At 39.7% G+C, this 22,979-nt stretch overlaps 1 protein-coding gene across 3 annotated transcripts; it reads right to left on the reverse strand.

Moving 5' to 3' along the window:
- Positions 1–11,328: 11,328 nt before the first annotated feature.
- On the reverse strand, positions 11,329–17,192 carry LOC138198356 (butyrophilin-like protein 2). 3 transcript variants are annotated; one of them, XM_069149731.1, is made up of 5 exons: positions 17,066–17,192; positions 16,899–16,980; positions 15,397–15,717; positions 15,058–15,327; positions 11,329–11,701 (listed from the first exon to the last, which is right to left on the reverse strand). In XM_069149731.1, the coding sequence occupies exons 1-5, from the start codon at positions 17,105–17,107 to the stop codon at positions 11,652–11,654; spliced, it is 765 nt and encodes a 254-aa protein (XP_069005832.1). In that variant the 5' UTR covers positions 17,108–17,192; the 3' UTR covers positions 11,329–11,651. The 3 variants fall into 3 exon arrangements, 1 of the variants encoding a protein (XP_069005832.1); XR_011178261.1 differs by lacking the exon at positions 11,329–11,701 and having other exon boundaries at positions 13,813–15,327; positions 17,090–17,192; XR_011178262.1 differs by lacking the exons at positions 11,329–11,701; positions 16,899–16,980 and having other exon boundaries at positions 13,813–15,327.
- Positions 17,193–22,979: the final 5,787 nt, after the last annotated feature.

The raw sequence follows: 22,979 nt of genomic DNA on the forward strand, positions 1-22,979 counted from the left end.
GTCATCTCCTGATGGTATTCTTATTCATTAGGGATGTTGAATCTGGGCTTTCTTGACCTCCATCTTAACCCAGCCTGCATCCTTCCCTCTCTAAAGATGAAACGTTTGAAAGCTCAAGGAGAGAGACAGTTCCAGCCTATTTCATTTTTCTCATAACCGTTCATTCTTATCGGTACAGTTCAGGATAACCCACAGGGATAATGTCTACACAGAACAAAAGGGCAAAAAAAAAAAAAAAAAGGATAATAGGAGGAATGACAATAAAAGAAGGGTGAGTGGCACGTGGTGTAAAATGAATTTATTATTGAAATATAATGTTGTTTTAGCCGCATGGAGTTTGCAATTATCTGAAAACCAACAAAATAACAGCTACATACTCTACTGTGTTCACAACCTTGGCACTAACATTTGTCTGACATTTGGTGTTGAGCTGCCAGCATACAGTGCAGTAATCTTATTGTTAAGCATGTTAATCTTATTCTAATTAATTTCATTTGAATGATTTTAAGTCAACTGAAATGACTGCAGAGTAGGTGATAGCTACTTGTAGGTGCTTTGCTAAAAGTGTCCCCATCCATAGTACACACAGCCATCTGATTCTTAGTAGAGCAAGACTAGGTCGATACCTGGCATATTGCTGGATCATGTATGAAATTCTATCGGGCTTTTAGTTTGATGTGTAATTTAATTTGAATGTCATCAGGCTGGCAGTAGTGTCTGGAGATGCAATCGCCGTATCGAACTGTAGTTTTGAAGAAGGAGCTGAGCTGGAAGGCGAAGCTCCCTCTATTCCCACCTTCTCTTTGAAATGGATAGACATGGCTCAGATGGCAGAGCAGGTAGCCCTCTAATCATAAGGTTGGAGGTTCGATCCCTGGCGCAGCTTGTCCACTTTCTGAAGTTCCCTTGGGCAAGACTGTGTCACTGTTGGTTTGTATGAGTGGGTGAATGGGAGGCAAACTCTAAAGCGCTTTGAAACTGCTCGGGTGATCGAGCGCTATGTAAGTGCAGACAATTTACCGTGACTGCCTGCAGCTGCATGGCTCTAACTCATCACTACTTACTCACCACATGTTAGTCCGTGGTCATGACGATCGTTGGTAACATGCATAACAATGATCTCAGGCTGTAAATGTGCTGGGACCAGACGACACGGTAACCTGGTGTCACCCACATTCGATTTCAACCTTGTCCAGCCGAGTCGGGCAAAAACAATAACAAAAAAAAAAACAAACAAAAAAATCAACATTTAACCCTGGTTGGCCCCTCAGTGTGAATTGGGTATAATTACTACGTTATATTGTATTTAACTGGTAGTTGTAACTTTCTTGAGTCTCTGGCCATATTTATCTTCTTAGGAAACACGAACCCGTTTAAATGTATGAATTTGGTGATTTCATCATATTAAACATCATGTATCTTATTTTTGTGCTTCTGCTTCAGGTTTCTTTCACGCTAGAGGCAGATGTGAGACAAACGGTGGACTGGCAGCAGCCGACTTAAATCTTGGCTGTGATGCAGTATTGAGCTGCTGGTCCCTCAGAGCAGTTGGTCTGTGATTACCGGCTCTGGTAATGGGAGGAACAAGCTGTTCTCAGACCTTTTTCATTTGATCACAGGGGAGGGAGAAACACAATCTGAAGACCTGGTGATCTTTGTACGCTGGTCTCTCGAGTTTTATTCGAGAACAACTATAAAAGAAAATCATTATTTTAGTTTGTTTCATTGTGTATAATAGAGGTTATTCAGTGTGCCTAACTTCACTGTGTGCAAAACAAAGGATCCAATTTCAGGAAAAAAGGTGTTTGATGACACTTAAATTACACAACCGCATTTGATAATGTCATGTGAGTTCTGTGTGTCTCCGTGTGTTTATTTGGCAGGGTGTGTTGATATGAGGAACAGCCTATCCCGTCAGTCAAACAGTCATCATGTTTTGTTAAATGTGAAAACATTTAGCGCCGCTGCACCTTGTTGGTTGAGTGGCGCCGACATGCACGTGGGTGAAAAGGCCAACAAGCCGCAGCTGGAAAATTTGTACTGCATGCAGGAACATGGAGGGAGAAACAAACAGCTCCTTATAGTAAATAATATGAGGGTGTAACTCCGACAGGAGTTTAACAACCCTTCTTGCATGACATCGACAAACATGGTGAAACAAAAGATGTTATTGAGGTGGACCCAGAAACCCTGCACCATGCTGCAAAGTCATTTGATCTTTCCAGCTGAGCTCAGTGGGCAATTTAAGGACTCTGCTCTTCAGTGGGGAGCCACACTGTTTTGCTCATGGAGTAAAGCTGCTTCAGCAGGCTACTAATCCCAACCAGTTGGTTTCTATAAACCAGAATCAGAGAGCAGTTTGTTCATGTTCTTTTTAGGATCACATTGGCAGATCACCGTGTCTAACGTCTCTATTTAAGAATCTCTTCTTTCCAGAGTGGCTGGAGGGTTTCGGGTCAAATCACCTTGACTTTGATGGACTGTCTCACTATTTTTTGGCTATTTAACCATTAGGGTAACATCTCCTGAGATAGATGTAACACCTCTGTCTGACTCTGCAGACTGCTCCACCGTCTGTCTTGCACAAGAGACAGCATGGCACATGCATAATGACCCGGACAAGGGAGCCAACTGACAAGCTTATGTGGATTCTTGCCTGTGGGGACGGCAGCCATTTCAATGATTTCACGATGAAAAAGCAGGATTTAAAACCCCTGCTTCAGTGGTGATCCACCCTGGCAGGTTTTAGCCGAGCGTGGATACAAACTGGTTTTATATTATTTCAGGAATTTGGTCACACGTGGTTGTTTGTCAAAGGATGAAAACCTCCTTCATTTATTTTTCTTAACTTGTTCTCATATTTTTTTTTAAGTTTTTTTTTTTTTAACGTCGACAAGATGTACAAACCAGAAAACAGGCTCAGTAACACCAGCCTTCTAATTTCTTACCGTTTCTCTTAATCCGCCGTTTTCACTGAGTGGCTTTGTGATTTTGGACAGAATGAGAGCACACATGCAGGTGTGTATTCAAACCTCTTAAGTTTGGCTGCACGTCCTCTGACATTTGTTCTTTGGCTCTGGTACATCATGTCCTGGATAATAAATGGTGTGGTGGAGGAGGGGGCAGGAAAAAAAAAACATTGATTACCCAGTGTTAACTGGTGTCATTACACCTCAGTGCAGCAGAGGGTCTTCTCAGAATTTGAGTGAAAACATCTCTGTGTGCAGTTTTATTTAAAATAAACACCAATCTTCTTGATCTAATATTTTGTCCCTGAATCAGTTTTGTTTTTTTCCGTTTTAGGTATTTTTACCTGACATATTTCCTCATGATCTTGAAATAAATGCAGCCAGTCGAGCTAATTCTCCACTTTCAGCGTTATTTTTCAACGTCAACAAATTTGTGACAAGGCAGCTCCGGCAGCTTCTCCTCTGTGTCACGGTTAGCGATGAAGAGGAGTCTTTGTGTGCCTCAGAAGTCTGCACTGCTGACTGAGCGGGTTTGGAGACTAAACATATAGGTGCCTGCTTCTGTTTTATACAACAGGTTTTCAACAACACATTTTGACCATCTTGCATGAAACTAAAATCACGTTGGTTGTATGAGGATATCAGACCCCAATTATTATTCAAATGAATGTGTTATATATCTTAACCCGAGCCTAGAAGGGATTTGTATGCTATGGTTGAATAATTGCTGCACCAAGGATGGGTTTAGTGAAATGAACATTGCGGAAAAAAAAAAATCCTGCACCGCAAATTGTCATTACCACAAAATCACAACCACATGACAAAAAGACTTGATACTATTGTGATAACATTATTTTTTCACATTTTCCATGTTAATCTATTCCGAGGCATAATAAGGAAGCACTCAGCTTCATGCCATAACGAGCAGTATTAACCATTTAAAACCACCACCAGTCAGACAGAAATGTCAATTTTAATGATTAAGTGTGATCGAATTCGAAAATTAATTTCACTCTCCACCACGTGGAAATTAAATTACATCCCAAAGTCCAGAAGCTAGAAGTTAAAAAGAAATTGACACTTGGCCTTGAATGTATTTCACAATGAATAGAATCCTGCCAAGTTCTCAAAAGCCCTTCACCTTTATTTTCAGTTTTATCTCCGCTCATGGACATGTATGAAACAGCATGGAAATGAAATGAGCATAGAATTAAGACCATAAACTTCATACTGTAAATGTTTCATGTCCGATGAAATTAAATAAGAGAGAAAAGCATAGGCTGCTGTTTTACCAATTAACAATTCCTGTTAATATTCATATCAAAATGTCTGCAGATGTCTCACAACATACTTGACTTTAAAAAAATAAAAATTGTTAGGTGAAAAAAAATTAAATTGACAGTGTTGTCTATCGAATTGTGTTGCTCAGAGCGATTCCAAATCGATATAAATCCTGATTTGATCATTTCCTTGTCTTTTTTTGTTCCTGCTGCTGTCGCGATATAAATAACCAGCATAGATAAATAATATATTTTTGTTTATTATGATATCATTATAAACACAATCAGTAGTTTGATCAAAATCCCTTCTTGATCTTGTAATTTAACAGTTTTTTATAGTCTACAGTTTTGTTTTTGTTTTTTTCATTTTTTTATTTAGAGGATAAAACATATTATTCTTCCACTCAATGTCATATAATGTTGGTGTGCCCTACACTCTGTGACCTGAAATGTGCACTTATATATAGTGGAAATGTCCAGTACATATATCTCACCTGGGAACCCGTATATGCAGAGGAAAAATAAGAAATGCTTGAACCTCCTGGCACTACCTGGTGGTGTGTAAGTTCTCAAGACCTCTAATATGGATACAGTTTGTGTATGCAAAACATTATCACACAGTAAAGGATTCAAATGTTGATGCACACATAGAGAGACACCCAGGTGTAATTTTTTTGGTCTTGCTGAAATTAAAGGGAAACTTGAAATTGTTCAGCCAGGACTTCTGTTCCCATCATTTTGGGTCTAAGTGTAGTGCACTTGAGCTAGCAGCGAAACGGGCTGCAGTATAATCCTTTTGGGCAATTGCGCCCAGTCAATGTACGTCCACTAAAACTACTTCTGTTTGCCACAGACACAGGTTCAGATTCTTAATGTAATTCTCTGACAACATTATTAAAAGATTAATAAACTCAACCAGAAGTCTCTGAAATCTCACAAGAGGTGAGTTGCATCAAGAAGGCAATGTTAAAAATGTGAGTAAGAGTTGGAGAGAAAATGTTGACCCCATCATTCACGTAGACCCAAACCGACGAGAAAATAGGGTCCTAAGTTTACCAAAATGTTCCTTTCAGGTTGCGTGCATGAATCTGATTGCATAACCTTGGGATGCACAGTGTACAGCCTTAACATTCAGACTTAAAGAAATAATGGTACTCGGCCATAACGTGGATATGAGAAGTTTGAGGATTTAGAAGATCCACAAAGAACCACCTGACTTTTAGATCTGTCAGGGAAATCATTTAACAGAAGCTAATTTCATGGGTTGGTAATGTCTCTACATCACCTTTAAAGAGAGGACTTTACTGATCTGTGCGTTGGAACTCCCCAGACCAGACAGTCTCCGCAGCTGGATCAGTTAAAGACTAAACTGTCCCTGTTGTGTGTGTAGATGACCTAAAGTAAGTAAATTGTACCATTTCAGTGTATTTTTGTTTATCCAGTCAGTAATCATAATTTCTTCTTTGTACAGACCACACACACACACACACACACACACACACACACACACACACACACACACACACACACACACACATGGCTCGAGTGTTGGATTTAAGAGACTGTAAACAATTGTGTCTGCATGTGTACCCGATGCCTTTAACCTCAGTAAAGTTCTGCTGAAGAAATTTTAGTCTCGGTGTCCTGACCTGCGCTAGTTAAATGGTTCACTACATGCAGCATAAGTACTCCAAGTTTCATCATTTGATCAACATCAGCACCTGAGTAACACATTCTTTTGTAATCATTGATCCAGGTGCATTTATGATTTCTCCAGGGTGCATAACACATTTGTGTCAATCTTGGGAAATCTGCAACTGAGACCCTTGAAATGCTTCAGAGAGCCTACAGCAATGAAGCAGCTGTCCAAGATTAAAAGAAAGTCTAGAATTCATCAGAGGAGCGCAACCAGGTGAGTTTTCTTTGTCATTGGCGTTGTTGTGCACAGTGAATTTGTCCTCCAGCATCAGACTGTGAGCGTCGGGTTCAGCTGTGATGTTTTGAGGCGTCAAAGGGAAAACACTTGGTGCAAAGGACAGGAACTTTGGCACGATGGCACTTGGGTTTCTCCAACATGGGAACGCGCCCGCTCACAAAGCATTGAAAATATGCAACTTTCTCGCCCGCCACGACACAATCGTTGCTCCCCCCAACACTACCTGACAGTGCTCTGCACCATATGCGTGCAACACGAGCTGTCTCCGAATTTTCTGATTGCCTCTCGAATGTCCATTTTTGGGTGATGGAAAAATGTTTGCCAGCTACAGAATCTCAGTGACGTCAATGACCCTCTCACCAGAGTCAACCATTAGCAAGTTATGCAAAAAGCTATGTTGTTGAAATGTTGAATAATAAGTCCCATGGGGACTTCACCATGAATCACCAAATAGATGCGAGAGTCTGTTTTCTATCTCTAAGCACATTCTACCCAGAGATAAAGATATCCTCTCAGCTTTTGTTTTGAAGGCCTCAGCTTTGCATCGTTCCTCTTAAGACCTTCTTCAAAGTGAATTCATTCTTCCAGCACTGTAGATAACTTCAGGCACTCAGCAACCTTGGTGTTATTTGCCTCAGTGCGACTGAAATGGAGGAAGGCTCTGCCAATGCTGTTCTTTTTTTTTTTACAATTTTATAATTTGTATGCCTTTGCGCTATTGGCAGCCATGACTGGAGGCTGATAGATAAACAGATTATTTTATTAATCCTTTGAGGGAAATTAAAGTGTCGTAGCTGCCAGGTATGTAAAATACAACACAGTTAATACAAGGCAAAATACGATTTAAGTGCAGAGTTAAAAATATACATAATACGCAGTACACTGTGTGAATGTACAGGTCAGTACAACATTTAAATGTGCCAAAGTACAAAGATTCTGACTTCTGTCACACAAGTGCTGAGCGGTGGAGGTTATGGACAAAATCTCCACCTGCCTCTCAATAACCTTCATTATCTAAGCAGTAGTTAGTGCAAAAACAAGTTTAGTCCAGTTCTGTGACCACATGTCGAGCAAAAGCTGATGAATTGTAGAGTCTGATGGCACCCGGTAAGAAGGACCTCCCGTATCGCTCGAATGGATGACTCTGTTGCTGAAGGTACTCTTTAGTTTGTCCCACATCCATTGCACTGAAAGCGCACACACACACACACACACACACACACACACACACACACACACACACACACACACACACACACACACACACACACACACACACACACACTGCACTCTGTCTCCAAGGCAGGCTTGTGAAAACCCTCGAGTGTCATGAACTAATAATTCTGTCATGAAATAATTCTTCATTTGGAGCCTCAGTAATTACCTTAAAAACAGCTACCTATCCGGGCCCCATACTTAATACACACCACAGTTAACATGTTTGCATACAGTAAACACAGTTAATAATACAAACACTAGGATTACAGCATAATAGACATATCAAAACCAAACATTTGCCAAGTGACAGTAAAAGATGAATTACTATGAACACCTATATTTCATAATTAGAGCACCCAGATCTATCATAATTAAACAGCGTTAATTAGAAAAAAATATTTTTACATATTTGAAATGAATGAAGATAGATTGCCTTATATTCACTCACCAATATGATAACGTAGTTTAGATGCTCAAAAGTAATAGTTCTTTAATACAAACACTTTTTATACACACCTTGTAGAGACCTGGAAACTGTAACACATTATTATTGTCCAAGGAAGCCAAATACATTGACATATTTCTTGTTATTGTTCTGTATCAGTCTCTGTATGAGTCCTGGGTCAATGCACGGTTTAAATAGCTGTTTTACTGGCAGAGATTGCTCTCTTCATTTCTTTTGCCGGTGTTACCTCTTCCTCCACGCTGCTCACAGTAGACCTGTAAAGTGCGTACACAGTAGATGTAGTTGAGGATGTGCTGTATGAGGTAATGGTGCTCAGCGTCCTCAGATGGAAGAATGCCGGGGAATCGGATCAACGAGGAGGAGCCTCAACAACCTCTGTTACATAAAATAATTGGAAGCTTATGTAACTGTTAAATGTTTGATGTTTTTTTTATGGGGCTCCTGCGGCTGTGCTTCAATTACTGATTACGTATTATGTTCATGTTCGTGTTTCAATGTCAAAACTGTCACTGTGACTAAAAAATATGATACCTATAATCACTGTCAAATTTATTTTAGGGACAAGTTGAAGTTAAATCTGTTTTTTAGTTGAATGGGGGGGACATTTACAACCAGAAACATTTGCATTGCTGAATGCCTTCTAAAGTAGACATTTGACATTTGGTGTCGAAACCTGTGGTTTTCCTGCATGATGAGATAGTAACACGTTAGTCAAGTAGCCCCATAAGTTCTGACAGTGTGACAGGACCAGGACCCTGAAACTCAAGCAGTTATCTTCCATCATCAATTATATTATTTACAACTGTTCTTTTTCTGCTGTGACGAATCAAAATCTCTGTGAAAGTATATGATGCATATATATGATTTGGGTATTGGTAAAAAAAAATGTCAGTACCAATTCCTTGACTTCACTGTCAGTACCTGAACAATACTTTTTTTTCGACACCAATTTATAAAATCCATTTTCATAGAAAGACAATTATATTACACGTACATATTCTTAATTTCCATGCAGTTTAGAGGGGGAGAGTGTAACCCAGGTTGTTTTCTGTAGCAAGTTAACAGATGTCACCTAAACACCACAAGCAGGCTAGCTCTAGATGCTACCACCAACGTTTCCTAAATGCATCAAGTGTGACCAGCCATCTGCACACACAACTCATACAGATGTGTGGCTGAACATACTTTCGCATTTCAGGGGTAGCACCTTATGTGTCAGGTTAATCTGAAACAATTTGTTTTGTACTTTTTGTTTTCTGTTACTTCTTCTCTCAAATTCATGTTGCATGACTTGCAGCTGGTTTCAGGTTTTTCATTAAAAATGTTGCTATGTTTGAGTCTCAATCTATGTAATGCTTGTGTGTGTGTGTGTGTGAGAGAGAGAGAGAGAGAGAGAGAGAGAGAGAGAGAGAGAGCAAATAACAGACTGAATGTCATAGAGAAGTGTGTTATTCTTAGAATCGGGTAAGGGGGGCTGTGAGCTCAGGTTTGAGTTGATCCAGTCCTCTGACCATTATCATGTCACACAATCTTGCCCCTTTGGCACCTCTGAGCCGTCTGTACTGCACTTCTGATTCTAAAGCTGAAGGAATCTTTCATGCGATGTGGCTAAACTAACACTGAACATCTGGATAGTATGTAACCATGGATCCTCTTGTGGTTTGCGTCATTGTTTTTATAGCTCTACAGTACCAGGATGCCTTTAAACAGGAGGCGATGACATGGCTCACCTGTGAATCACACACAGAAGGAAACTTTCCGCAGTGTACTTCTCCTATTCTAAACAACTTCAGACAGGTTCATGTGTGTGTGGGTGTTGAATCGCACCGCTGCACAGTTCCTGTCCAGTGAGAGAAAACTAGTGACATGTTTCTTCTCAAGTGAAACAAAATCAACAGCTTACATTTTCATAACTCCAATAATTACTTTACAAAACTGCCTTTCTGATGAATGCCCACATAATTTCATGCATTGCTCTGTATGACAGCACAAACAGACACCCACACTTGGCTCTTGTAATTAACTGTGTTTCATAATTTCTGACACATCTGGACAGTGTCAGACTGGTAAACATTCTCTGCTTTAAGATATCATTTTATGTGAATATTAGTGATTCAATTATAGTGGAACATTGAAACTTTTTTGTGAACCAAAGTTTTTTTTGTTTTGTTACTTGAATGTTAGAAGAAATAAACTTTTCAGGGCATTTTGTGAAATTCATCGAACTCTAGGTCATATTTTCTGTTCGTTAACTTTATTTCAAGTTTTATTTTGGTTTCTCAATCTTCTCTCGTTTCAGGTATTTTGACTTCCTGCCCTCGTGTGTGATTACTCACTTCCACCCTGATTGTTTCTACCTGTGTCCAATTGTCTTCCCGCCCTCCTGTTTATTGCTGCTTTCAAATGGAACTTATGAGCTTGTGGTTAGAATATGGGAAGTCGTGTGCATCATATGCTTGGCGTTCAAGTGGTTAAGTCGTAAAAACACTGTTGCCCCATGAAGGGCGTCAAGAAGTCACAGACGCCAACGACTTATCAAGCCAGCATGCAGGTAATGTAATGCAGGAAATGCAAATGCACAGAGGAAAAAAATGAGGCCATTGAGAAGATCAACATCTTCCTCAGACGTAGGCTAATATCGAAGTTATGAAGACAAACTATACATGACCCAAAATTACAAAATATTAGCTTAACATCCAATGAAAACTGAACTTTCTTGGTCTCTGGCATTTCTGTAAATGTCAACAAACATGTCACAACTTGTGAACTCGGGGCTCATAGAAAATCTTGAGTTAAGAAATTGTGAATACCACATGAGGTTCATATGGACTCTTCTCGTGTACCTACATGGTAAACCCGACCACATTTGAATGCAGCATATGTAATCTCTGTGTTTTTGTCAGTCAGTGCCATTTTCCTGTTGTCCAGGTGTTTTTCCCACTGTTTTTAGTGTTCTTGTGAGTTTTCCAAATTTCTGATCCCTATCTGTGTTTTTGACTCTGAGCTTTGTTTTTCCCTTTTTGTACTTCTGATTTTTTTTTACCATTGCCTTCTAGATTTTGCCTTTGCCTGATTTGCTTCTTCTGTGTTGTACTCTGAACATAACCTAAGTAAAGGCTTTGCATTTTTATTATCCCGAGTCGTGCATTTATGCCCAGCCTCTTGTCGGCCCGTTGCAACACGGCTGTTCTCACTTTTCTTAAGAGGAAAACCTCTTATAGTAGCTTCGCTGCCAGTTTGACACTTTTCAGGAAACATTTGCTTCCTTAACAAAGGTTACTGCAGATTAGAAGATCGGTAACAATCCTGTCTGTATGGTAACTACAGCCAGCAGACACGTGATCTGGCTTAGCATAAAGACTGAAAACCAGTGGAAACGGCTAGCGAGGCTCTGTCGAAAGATAACCGAAAGTGCTACTCTGACCTAACCGTTTGCGCTCCATGATTACTGTTCTGACATGACTGGTATGGTTCTTTTAAAGATGCTGTAAAGTAGAAATGAAAATGAGTTTTAAGTTCATCACACCACAGAAGTATGGGTTGTTAACTACCCATCCAAATTTGAATGAAAAAAAAAAACACAGACAAGTTTGTTAAATTAGGCTTTGAAATCGTGAGAAAATCAACAGTCCTCTCTGCTCTGAGACTGGGGGGGCGTGTCCTGAAGGAGCTGAAGCTCCGCCCCCTCGCTGGAAGGTGTTCAGTGCTCTGTATGACAGTCCTGTGGCTGCAGTTCTTTTCCCCACTAAGCGGTCCGTCTGACATCCAACCTCTCGGTGACTTCATGCATGATGTCCCACTGGTCCTCTGTCTCTCTGGTGGACGGAGCAGCCTGATTTATGAAAACAGAATAAAATTAGAATTTATCTGTCCAATGAGAGAAACATCCAGATGCAATCAAATCCAGCTTGTCCGCCTGAGCTGTAACACAGGAGTCAAACTGGACACCAGAGACAGAAGACAGTGAGTCTCCAACTACTTCTAACGACCTGCATTACAACAGTGGAGATAATAAGAGCGGAGGAGTTGATTTAGTTCTGTAATGACTACAACATGAACAACGGTGCATTACATCACATGTCAATTCATTACATCATACTCTTCCACTGATGTCCCTCCACCTCCTCCTCCTCCTCCTCCACCTCCTCCTCCTCCTCCTCCTCCTCTTCCACCTCCTCCTGCTCTCTGCAGCCTCCTCCACATGCAGTCAGGCTCGTTTATCCGGACCGGTACCGGTACATGTAACCGAGAGGGTCGGTGATCGTAACATTACACCGGAGTACAAAAACAACAACCCTCATTAATCGGGAGGACTAGATCTCCTCTGGTCCATGTTCACCATCACCCCGACATGTAAAATACAGAGTTACATATATTATAGTTCCTCATCGGAGCTATATTGAGACGCATAAAACATCGGAGCATTTTCCTTTGAACTCTGCTCTGCTACGAGCTCAATAGACGCTAATTAGCACATTAGCTCCCATTTCACCAAAATAAAGTTATTCTACACTGAATAAAATCACGTTAGCGGTTTGCACCGCGGACTAAATGTAGCAGAGTTACTGTGGAAAAGTTCTCCAGTATAATTATAACAAGGACACAGAACTTAGGCTGAGTGTTGGACGAGACTGCCGATGGTAGCGGCAGAGACTGACGTAGATAGGTTAGGTTTTAGCTCCGCCTAAACAAAACGTGAGCTGAAGACTGGTGAGAAACTGTTTAATGGTCTAACTCCACATTTCTCCACATTCCACATTACAAAGTTTAAAAGCTTTGCACATGCTTTCAGCAACTCATTTCACACGTGTATATAATGTACTGAGAAGCAAATCTTGGAATTTGCTTTACAGCACTCTGGACAGGAAAGTGAATGTGCATATTTCCCAAAAGGTCAAATTGTTCTTCTCCGGGCTGATAATGCTGTGTTGAGTGTGCTTTTCCACATGCAGGCTTGAGTGTGCCTTTGGAAAATGAGGTTTAAATGAAAGTGATAGATTTTATTCTCTGGTTACCGGCTCAAGCACAGTGTAGTTTACAATAAACACCCTTCTTCTAATGTGCAGTACATGTTTATAGAAACGATCTACTGCCTGCTTCCCAGTCTCATTGAACTCCAATGAGACTAATTTAGTCTCGTCTCTGTGTTCTGTCTTCAGTAACTAATCTGGAGTGAGTGCCTCCTCAGGTCATGTTTTCTTGCCTGTTATCTCCTGCTCCAGTCTGTTGGGTTACCAAAACTCCCTAATGAAGGTTTTCTGTCTTCCTCCGTGGAGCATATTAGAAAGGCACATTTCGTATTGTTGTACAAACAGGCTGTCATCACTGTCATTTATCTTAACATCCACACGTTGACTTTATTGCAGAAAGAACAGTTTTATCTTTTGCACTGGTGTGTTGGTATTGACTTTCTTCAGTTTGGTCCTTGATGTTAATCTTAAATGTCTCTTAATGCCATTTGCCCCTGTTTGTGTAACCATCACTCACACAAGTAAGAACAGAACTGTGCAAAATAATGCCTAAACATGTTCCTGCCTGACAGCTCGGCTCACCGACTGTTGATCGTATGTCGGTGACTCATTATTGTAACTGTATTCAACTAAATGTGAGCCACTTGATTGACTTGACTTGACCAGAAATGAATTACCATACCCAGGCTGAATTACAAAAAAAAAACCCATAACAGACCAATCCTTATTGTTTACTTCTCAGCTTCCACCTGAGAAAAAAAAATCTGCTTGCAATTTAACCCTCGCCCCACAGATCAGAGAAAGAAGCGTACAGTTCTCTGAACTTGCAAAACAGATCGACCTTTTCACACACAGAAGCATAGTTGCACCACAGAAGAGCAAACACATCTGGCCAGGAGGTCAGGTGTACACCCACAGACTGGATGGAGGGCTTTAGTAGAGATGTAAAGTGAAAGAAGAGAAAATGCATGTCTTATTCTCATAAAGCTCACGTTGATCAAATTTATTGCATTTCAATTTTAATGCAACATAATTTCAAAGCAGACATTACAAAAATAACATAATCTACACAATATCAACTGTATTTTGTACAACGATTATCATCATCAGGAACTGGGTTACAGATTAGTGCTCACTTAAACTATACATCATGAGCAGTATGTCAGTGGCAAATACAAATATGAGAAATATTTTAACAGACAAATCAAAGCAAAGGAGGTCAACATAATAAATGCTTCTTAAAACAGCCCTTGAACCCTTTATTTAAGTACATATACTTGGTTACATTCCACCACTGCTCATCACAAATCTCCAGTGTATTACTTTAATTTGAGTCCTTGCAAGGGATCTTTTCAGAAAATTAACAGATGCCAAGACATTCATGAATCATGTCTGCACTACGGAGCTTTGGCATTTCCTTGAGTAGAAGTCAGATCACATTTTCTTCCAGTTTCATGTATTTGCAATCAAATGAGAGCACTGAACAGAGCTTTCCTTCACACAATGTACTGTATTTGGGAGGTGTGTGTGAAGGCACTAAATCAGTTCTTTTATTCTTGAATGGAAATACTGCCCTCTTCCGACCATCTGGTAAACAAATGCATTGAATTACTGATACAGTAAGCATAAAGACACCAGTAAAACAAGACTGAACGTTTTTTGATTTGCTGGATCTGCAAAGTGGGGATTTTTTCTAAAGTCGACCAGCAGGAAGTATTTTATGTCTTTAGAATCTGCTAACCGTGAGTGCAGTCATGAGATCAAATGATAACAGTAAATCAGACTGTGGGAAAACAGGTTTCCCACGGTGCACTATTAATTGCTGTGTTGCCATCAAGTGGGGGTGTTTGTTTTCAGAGATCAGTGTATCAAAGCTTCCATTCAAGGCAGTCATCCTCCTCTCCAGCTAGAATTTTGCTAATCGGTGAATTATCTTTATCTGTTGAAGTATAACCACTTAAGACCGAAACAATCATTATAGCAGCAGTATTGTACACCAATTAAATTAAAAAAAAAAAAACATGCAATAGGTAGGATAAAACGTAGTCGAACACACCGAACCTATTATAATTCCCTGTCTCAGTTATTGGCTTATTTCAAATTTCTCAAGTCAAGTTATGCCGTTTTGTTTACATCATACAAATCACCATTACGATTTCCACCGCTATACATATCCATTGCAGATTGACTACACTTCCTGATGAAGTCTGTGACTTACCAAGAGGTAGTTCTTGACTAAAGAGATGCTTGTTGAGAGAAGGTATCCACAGCGAGCAGTGATAAGGCTGGCTCGAGTGTCCTTTCTTTACATTTATTGTACTCAGTACATTATAAAGTCCATGTTGGTCCTCCTTCTCCTGTGTGCTGGCAGAGTCCGTTAAGTTAGTTTCTTCTTGGAACCAGTGGACCACGCCCCTGGGGTAAACTCCATCGAACCAGCACTTGGCATACAAATCATTCAGGGAGGAGCCAGAACGTCCGCGGCACTCTGCAAATATCAAGGAGTTTTAGACGGATAAAAGAATACAAAAAACATGTTAAAACATGGCTAACTCACCTCCTACTGTAAGAACAGTCGTATTGGACTTTGTTCCTTTATTGGAGCGTGCCTTGCAGAGATATTGTCCCTCATTGACCGGCATAATGTTGATGAGTTTCAGAGTGAGTCTGCGACTGGAAGACTCGTTTGTGCTTTCACACTGAAACTCATGGTCAGCTTGGTCACTTCCATATTGACACACAGTTCGATTCCAAGCCACCCAGGAAAGTAATTTGATTTGCGTCTGGTTTGACAAGATGGCATCACATGTCAGTGTCACGTTTTCTCCACACCGGGCTGCCACCTGGGACTCGGTCTGCAGCTCTACACCTTCACAGACTGAGTTATCAAAGAGAGATGACAAGGTCGAAGAGCAAAACATGAATAATCCCTTCAAATCACATCACTGATCTATTTTTGGTCACATTTTATTTGGAAAATCATATGGATACACAGCAATTTTAAGTAATTAAAAGGGTTCGCAATATGACAATTAAGTTTTAAATGGCAATAATAGTGAAAGTAGTCAGCGGACATTTGGTGTCTGGGTTACATTCAATTCTGATTTAGGGCAAAACAATTTAAACCATCTATATGGTCATGTTAATCAAACTTTATGGAAGGAAGACTTTGTCATTTTGGGAAATATGGTAATCTATTTTCTTGCAAAGAGTATGATGAAGACTAGACCACTTTCCTGTTTCATGTCTGCTCCTGGACAGCTGATACCAACTTCCAGTTAGCTTAGCTTAGCACAAATAGAGAAACAATTATAACTGCTATAAATGCTGTGCTGCTATGAGTGGGGGAGTTGTTGTTTTTAAAGATCAAAGTGTTGGGTGTGGAATTATAAGCTTCTATTCAAGGCTGAGAGTGCAGATTTCATTTCAATCAAACATGAAACTGTCCTCTTCAACAGTTAGAGATGTGCTAATCAATGGATTGTGGTCTTCTTGGACTTTTTAAAGTTGTCTTTCCACAGAAGACAGTTGCCTGTAGCCTCTCAAATGCAAGACAAAACACAAATGCGATTTACAAAACAAGACTTACCAAATCAATGGAAGCATTGCAAGTTTTCAATAACATACATTAGGTTTGATCTAAAGTCTATAGACTGGGTAAGTTCTTATTAATTTCCTGTCTCAAGCATTTCACTCATTTTCAAACTGTCAAAAAAGTAAATTAGCGTGGCTCCCAAAATGTCAAGCGGTTCTTTTCATTCCAGAATGGTGTTGAAGATGAGAAGGTTTACCAGAAATACAGGAAGCTGACTGAGTAATCAATATTAGAGTGTGCAGATACAGTGCTACCGTCTCAGCTGGAGGTCTCCTGGTTGCATTTTCAATCATTTTCAATGTGGCTTTTTCTAATACCAGAGAATTGTATCAACGTTATGTAATGATGAGCACATTTTTCTTTTTTTTTTTGTAAAACTCAATACTCTATCCTTTTAAATCACTTAACAAGAACTGGCTTTGTAAAAATGTCTTTTGATTTACTTTTCATGCTCTGAGACTCACCAGTAATGCTGAACCAGAAAATGGAAACCCAGGCAAAAACGTGATGTCTCCTCGCAGTGGAGGGGAAAGTCATCGCTTTTATCTGCATCATAATCAATGTTGATCACATTAGACAAAACACAGAGCGCTGCTGTACACACGGTAAAAAAAAGTTAATCTATACCTACCATGATGTTCTCCTGAACACGCACCTGGTCAATGTCTTTCATCCAGTGGAGATTTCTTTGGAGTTTGGAGCTCTGGGGCACGTATCTGATGGAAGAAGAACCACCGACTCATCCTCTGCGTTTTAAAAGAAACTTTGAGTGAGGGTGGAGTGGTGTCACGATTTCACCTGAACATGAGCAGACTTGCCCTGGAATGGATGATTGCTTAAACACACCAGTGAAATGAAAGTCTTTTACTTTCCTGGTTTCTGAATATGTAGATCTGTATATATAATATGTAGATATTATGACAAAACATTAACTTTCATCATTATTTAGTTTTAAAGAAAGGACATAGATTTGACCTGTTTTATTCTGATACACAGCATGAGACACATGTCTCTCTGTTGTGTGGAGTTACAGCTGGTTGTGTATCAGTTTATTTTTCATAGGTAGACTATTTACGGTTCATGTTTATCTTGCTGTGACTTATTCAAACCACAAGTCTCTGGAAAGAGATGCCAAAAAGGTTTAACCTTTCTTTAAGGCAGTGCTGGGAAGACTGGGTGTTCCAGACTGAATTAACAGTAACTTCAGGAAAGAAGCAGCGTCTCCACTTGTAAGTCAGCTGATATTTGTTCAGAAAATTGGAAAATCTTCTTGTGAAGCTGAATTTTGTTGCGCTGTCACAACTTGACCTGGAATGTAACCACAATGCCAAAAGAACAAACAGTTCAGGCTGTAATTAAATTAGGAATAAGATTTCTAAGTGGATTTCTAAGGTCGAGCTGTGAGTGTGTGTGTGTGTTTATGTCTGTCCTGGTGACATTACATCCATTTTATACCTGCAAATAATATATTTTTTTTATCTTACAAAAGAATCCAGTTTCACATATATATTTTCCACACTGAATGTGTTTTCAAAATGTCTTTATCAGCCATAGCTTCTTTTTTTAATTTGTAATTTTTTTTTATTCTAATAAATTCACATGGACACAGACAGTGGTACCAAAGGAAAGTGGAGCCCCTCTGTAGCAGACTATTCCTGAACACTAAAGAGGGGTGTGTAGCAACAGCCCCCCTCCCTTTTTTTCCCTTAAATAATTGAACTTTGTCATTTAAAAACCAAATAGAAAAAAAATCTGCGAACAGACTCATATTCAGTGTAAACATTACTATAAGGACCTAAACAAAGGACAAAACAAAAAGGTTCCAGTTGTGTTGCCTATTGTAATCTATAATTAACACCCTGTTTCTCTCTAAATTACAGCAACAATAGTATTGGACTTTAAGTGCTTTCACTATTTTCAGAGCTATACAGCATGTGAATAAAAAAGGCCTGATTTAAAAGATAAAAGCAAGAAATTAGCTGGAAACATTTGGCAAATACTGTTGAAAAGATATCATCCAGACTTCTCCAAATACTGTTTGATAAGGATGGCAAAATGCATCACCTGTTTTCATTAGTAAGAAACCTTTTGGCACCCTTATCATTACAGATCTATAAACCATCAATTTAAGGACAAGTTGAGCACTTGTATAAATCACATGAATAGAGAACACCTAACTGTATAGAAAAGTTCATACACTGTGCTTCATACAATGGACTAAATTATGTGGAACACCATGTAATTTAGCACAATGGGACACCCCAAAGTATCACAATGATACTCATCTGGAAAAGGCTAACAAAGAATAAAAAATAAAAAAACACTACAGATTTGAATCAGTTCAAATGTAACAATAGTAACATACATTTAAACTCACTCTGAAGATAATTTGCATACATAAGTATTAGGACACTTACAGGCAAGCACACATTGGGTAACAACTGATACCTGAAGGGGTAAATCTGTTTCGGTTGCTATAAATCTGCCATGAATAGGCAGATAAACTGGCAACAGGTTGAGGCAGGAAAGCAAGTGAGGGATTTAGCTTTAAAACATTTTGGCACACAGAAACTTCCAGTTATTGTGTAAAGGTGGTAATTGGAGACAGAAAGCAGGTGGGAAATCAGGTAGCAGGTTAAGGATGATTGATGAGCCACAGGTGTGTGGGGGAAAGGTGCACACTGAGGACACCCGGTGGACAGATGAGGAATGTCTGGTGAAGGAAGCACACAGGCCGGAAAAGCAGAAACAGCACGAGGAGGAACGAGGGACTGAGATGGATGAAGGTACAATGTGAAGCACAAAGAAAGAAGCTCCCATAATGATGAGTGTCTTTGATTTGTCAGAATCGTATTTGTACATAAGAACAGCTTGTGTCTGCCTGCACTGGTCTGCAGAATAATAGAAAAAAAAAGTGTATACCAAAGTACAGCACAGCAGGAAGGCTGAAGGAAAACAAACGGCTTGGTAAACCTCATATTTTTATAACTGCTCTTCATTTTATTTGACTTTTTTCAGTTTCAGTGCGGTTTCAGTTTGTACTGTTCAGTTTTTACTTCAAAGTCTGTTGCCTACACAATTGATGATACATTATATTGTATAAATCTTAATAAAACCCTGCTTGCATGTTGACATTACATCATTTTTTTTTTTTTTTGTATTTCTTCCCCTTTTCTTTGACATCAAACTGGATGTGATGGCAGGTAAACATTGTTCAGAGTTCCGACCCTTCCGGTGTGCAGTGACTGATTCAAGGTGTGAATTTTCCTCACATAACAGTTTGGGACAGATGTTTTGCGTAACCTGAGGGCCAGTCCTCCATCCTAATTAGATTCAAGACTCAAACTTTTCTCCTCACTCCCTTCCCTGCTTTGGGTGCTGATAATTTGCAAACCTGCACAGCAGGGATGGAGACGGCTGCCAATGTTGGAAAAGGATATGCTCAATTTAAAACTTTTCTTCACTTCTGCTCTGAAGCCTTTAAAATACTCTTTTCCACATGAAATAAATGAAAGATGTCTAAAGAAGGAACCAATTCCCTAAAAGGAATGCATCCATAGATCCATATTGTCTTTCAGATCCCAACAAACGCTGCACTATAACCTCAACTTTTTAACCCCACAGCCAATTCTTCAGATGTTTTCCTTGTAAATGGTGGGTTTGTCTCCATTTAAAAGAGACGCTCCTTAAAAAAGATGTTTGGCTATGTTGTTTTGTTCACCTGTACATTATATTTTAATAAACGGTGTCCGCTTTGAAATCATTAACAGATCTGTACCTTGTTAAGCAGCTGTCAAATGAATACATTCCAAAGTGCAAAGTGGCCAACAGTCACTCAAAACTGCCCTGAAATTTAAACTGGCATTTTCCCCATCCAATCCAGCTCTCACACAACGTTGATTGCTTTATATACATCAATGAAAACGGTGAGCCTCCCACATTTTGACTGAAAGCTACAGTCCTTGTGAACTTGTGCTGCTGAGCTGGCACAGTCAGCCAAGCAGGATATACACATTTTAAATATTAATCAGACTGAGTCTGCTGTATATTCTCAAGTTACTGCAAGAGTGTAATAGATATCTTTATTTATGTGCAAGGTAGCTGCCATCAATGCATGTAGCACAGTGAAACATATTCATAAGATTCACCTCTGCAGAGGCCCTAAGAAGAGAATGACTCAGCTGTAAAGATTCATAGTTCCTCTATGCTGGTTCATGTGGTGTTAGTTAAACACATTTTATTCGCGGTGAAATGCACAGCCATTCAGACCTTAATTGATCTGAATCTTAATGGAACAATTTAAATGACCATTAGGATTATGGCTATGTTTTCAGCCCTAATAATAAAGCATCACAAGTGCAGTGTCATCACTTTCCGTTATATTTATGGACATAGATGACACTGTAAATCAGGGGGTCTATTTGGGAGTGGTCATCATGCATGATGAGAGCCCCTCTGTAGGAGATAATATCTTCTCTGCTTCCCACGTTGTCAAATCACTCATTCATAATCTTGTCACCCTATTTTCCCAATGATCTCTCTGCCTGTGTTTTTGAGCCAATCAGTTTCTCATCCCCGTTTTTAAAATATCATAACTTATTCTGTCATTCTGCCTTTCAGACTTCCTTCCTGCTGTAGGAGGTTTTTCTTCCTGTTAAAATGGAGTGTTTCCTTCCAGCTGTCGCTCATGTGGGAATTGTTGGGTTCCTGTCTTAAGTGCCCTGACATGTTTTGTGTCGTGATTTGGCGCGACCAAAATAAAAAGTTTGAAATCCGGGGGTTCTCTGTCGCCTCCACCCATCTGGGACACTGTTCAACGAAGCAGCCTCTCATCACCAGAATTTTGTCAAACTGTCATTACTTCAAAAACAAATTTCCACTCCTAATGATCTCTCCTTATTAGAATGATAATTCAAAGTTAAAATAGGCAAGTAAAGTGCTTGTGTAAGTAAATTGTTGAAAGGCAGGCTCTGCCTCTCAAAATGCTGGTAGTATACAGTACATGGCACCAAACTGATCAAACAAAACACTCACAGATTGGATTTTACATACATTTACATATAGATCAATGTAGACTTTTAACACGATCGAGTTACAAATCAATTGAAAAGGTCTCATTTGGCTCAATGAACAATGTGGGTGGTGCTGATATAGAGAAGCACTGAGTTCATCTGTTTGGTGGCTGTGGGGTTTATTTCAAACAGAAAAGATTAGTAAGTGTTGAACTACAAGCATGTCAATCTTAAAGTATGATGTAGCTCAGTATAGCATGGCCTACTTGTCAAAATCGTATTCGCAAGTGGCATCGCAATGATTACAGTTTCAGGTGGCAGAGTTTTGATCCCGTTAGAGTGCACAGTTCACATTGTATAGATCTCATGGATAAGAGGCAAGTTACAGTATAATGCAAGAAGATACCAGAAAGATCCTACACTGTGAATTTCCTGGTGAATATTACAGCATCCTTCTTAAGGCAGCTGAGTCCAGAGAAGGCCACTGGAGACATGAGCATTTTTACCAATATAAAAGTGCTTCAGTTGTTTTTCTTTTTGCTGCTTTAAGTGGAGGGCAACAAAGAAAGAAGCCCTGTGGGCTGAAGAGCTGAGCCCTGTCTTCCTGAGGATCCACTCCCTGGTTTTCGCGCGCGCACGCACACACACACACACACACACACACACACACACACACACACACACACACACACACACACACACACACACACACACACGCACGCACATTTCCTCCTAGCAGAAAAACACAGTAAAAAAAATCGACTGTAGAATTTATAGAGATAGATTCAGTTCAGGATTTTATTTAAACTGTGAACAGAGCATTTGATTTCTCTCCCATTTTGTAGCAGCTAGTCTGAGTCTGCATTTTCTCCTGCTTTTCCCAGGTGTATGCTAAATACAAATACAGTGTTTAGTATAAAGGCAGTGCTTTTAAGAGTGTTTTGTCCTTGGGCATCGGCCTCTGAATCTTCAGTGAAGCAGAGGGAGTTTAAGCCAAACAGCGGGAGGGAGAGAGAAACTGCAGTGAGGGTAGATACTCAAGAGACTCAAGCAGAGAGACAGAGACAGGGAGAGACAGAGATTAAGACAGTTAAAGATGGAGAGGTTGTATACAGTATGTAAGTAAGGCAACATATATTGTGGATGATGCAGTGGTGGAGTGGTCAATGTGAAGCATGAGAAGATGAATAAGAACAAGAAGAAAAAGAAAGATAAAAATCTTTCAGGAGTGAGGGCATTTGAGAAAAATAAAAGGGAGGAAATGAAATAGAAAGATAAATGAAGATAGAGTGACGTGCAGCTTGTGTAAGTGTTCATGGTTGAACTCCCGACACGTCATTATGATTTATCTCATAGAGAGGGTGTGAAAGTTTCTCTCAGATTCTGTTACAATCAAATTCTTATGACGTGAATGCAATTTAATGAAAACATCATCTTAAATCTTTATAAACTTGCCCGGTATCACACCAAAGCGTGTAATGCTCCTGCCTTGCCTTGGTGTGAAAAGTAAGGCACTTGAGTTTAAGCACCAAA

The sequence above is a fragment of the Embiotoca jacksoni genome, unplaced genomic scaffold (genome assembly GCF_022577435.1).
Source record: "Embiotoca jacksoni isolate LCO1_2020_lvr unplaced genomic scaffold, fEmbJac1.0.p SCAF_15, whole genome shotgun sequence".
Taxonomy (NCBI): domain Eukaryota; kingdom Metazoa; phylum Chordata; class Actinopteri; family Embiotocidae; genus Embiotoca; species Embiotoca jacksoni.

What these genes read in the sequence shown, in the direction of transcription:
- LOC138198356 (XM_069149731.1), bottom strand. Translation starts at nt 17,107, where the DNA reads ATGAAAGACATTGACCAGGTGCGTGTTCAGGAGAACATCATG. An exon ending in GACTGTTCTTACAGTAGGAG is followed by an intron (nt 15,328 to 15,396) that starts GTGAGTTAGCCA and finishes TGATATTTGCAG; the next exon opens with AGTGCCGCGGACGTTCTGGC. An exon ending in TAGTCAAGAACTACCTCTTG is followed by an intron (nt 11,702 to 15,057) that starts GTAAGTCACAGA and finishes TTCATAAATCAG; the next exon opens with GCTGCTCCGTCCACCAGAGA.